The following is a 322-nucleotide window of genomic DNA, read 5'->3' as shown; positions in this document are numbered from 1 at the left end:
CTGGGTCTGTCCCTGGAGAGGGCGTGAGGATGCTCAGCTTCATCTGCAGACGGGCTTTGCTTGAATGCCCTGCCCTGCTGCACCCGGAGCCGAGCGGAGCCGGGGGTCTGAGCCCCGAGCCCTCTTTCCCCAGTGGGACACCTACCCCGTGGTGCTGGGGCTGCAGTTCAGCTGGGACGGCTTCTACAAGGAGGTGGGCTCTGCCTTCGTCGGCTCCAGCCCCGAGTTCGAGTTCGGCCTCTACACGCTGTGCTTCATCGCGCGTCCTGGGAGGGCGTAAGTGCCGTAGCGGTCTGCGTCCGTCTGTCTGTCCCGCAGCCGG

The 322-nt window shown here is 66.5% G+C and overlaps 1 protein-coding gene across 1 annotated transcript in view; it reads left to right on the top strand.

Annotated features, from left to right (window-relative positions):
- The window catches only part of LOC104620343 (poly(U)-specific endoribonuclease-like), a gene marked incomplete at both ends in the record, with an annotated part of 796 nt that extends 520 nt beyond the window's left edge, over positions 1-276 (top strand). Inside the window, one exon of the mRNA XM_010286529.1 lies at positions 134-276. Within this exon, the coding sequence (XP_010284831.1) occupies positions 134-276 (143 nt within the window). The remainder of the gene's footprint in view (positions 1-133) is intronic.
- Positions 277-322: the final 46 nt, after the last annotated feature.

This window comes from Phaethon lepturus, unplaced genomic scaffold, assembly GCF_000687285.1.
Source record: "Phaethon lepturus isolate BGI_N335 unplaced genomic scaffold, ASM68728v1 scaffold33634, whole genome shotgun sequence".
Classification (NCBI taxonomy): domain Eukaryota; kingdom Metazoa; phylum Chordata; class Aves; order Phaethontiformes; family Phaethontidae; genus Phaethon; species Phaethon lepturus.
Note: the sequence above shows the minus strand (reverse complement) of the source record. Positions and strands in the feature narration are given on the sequence as shown.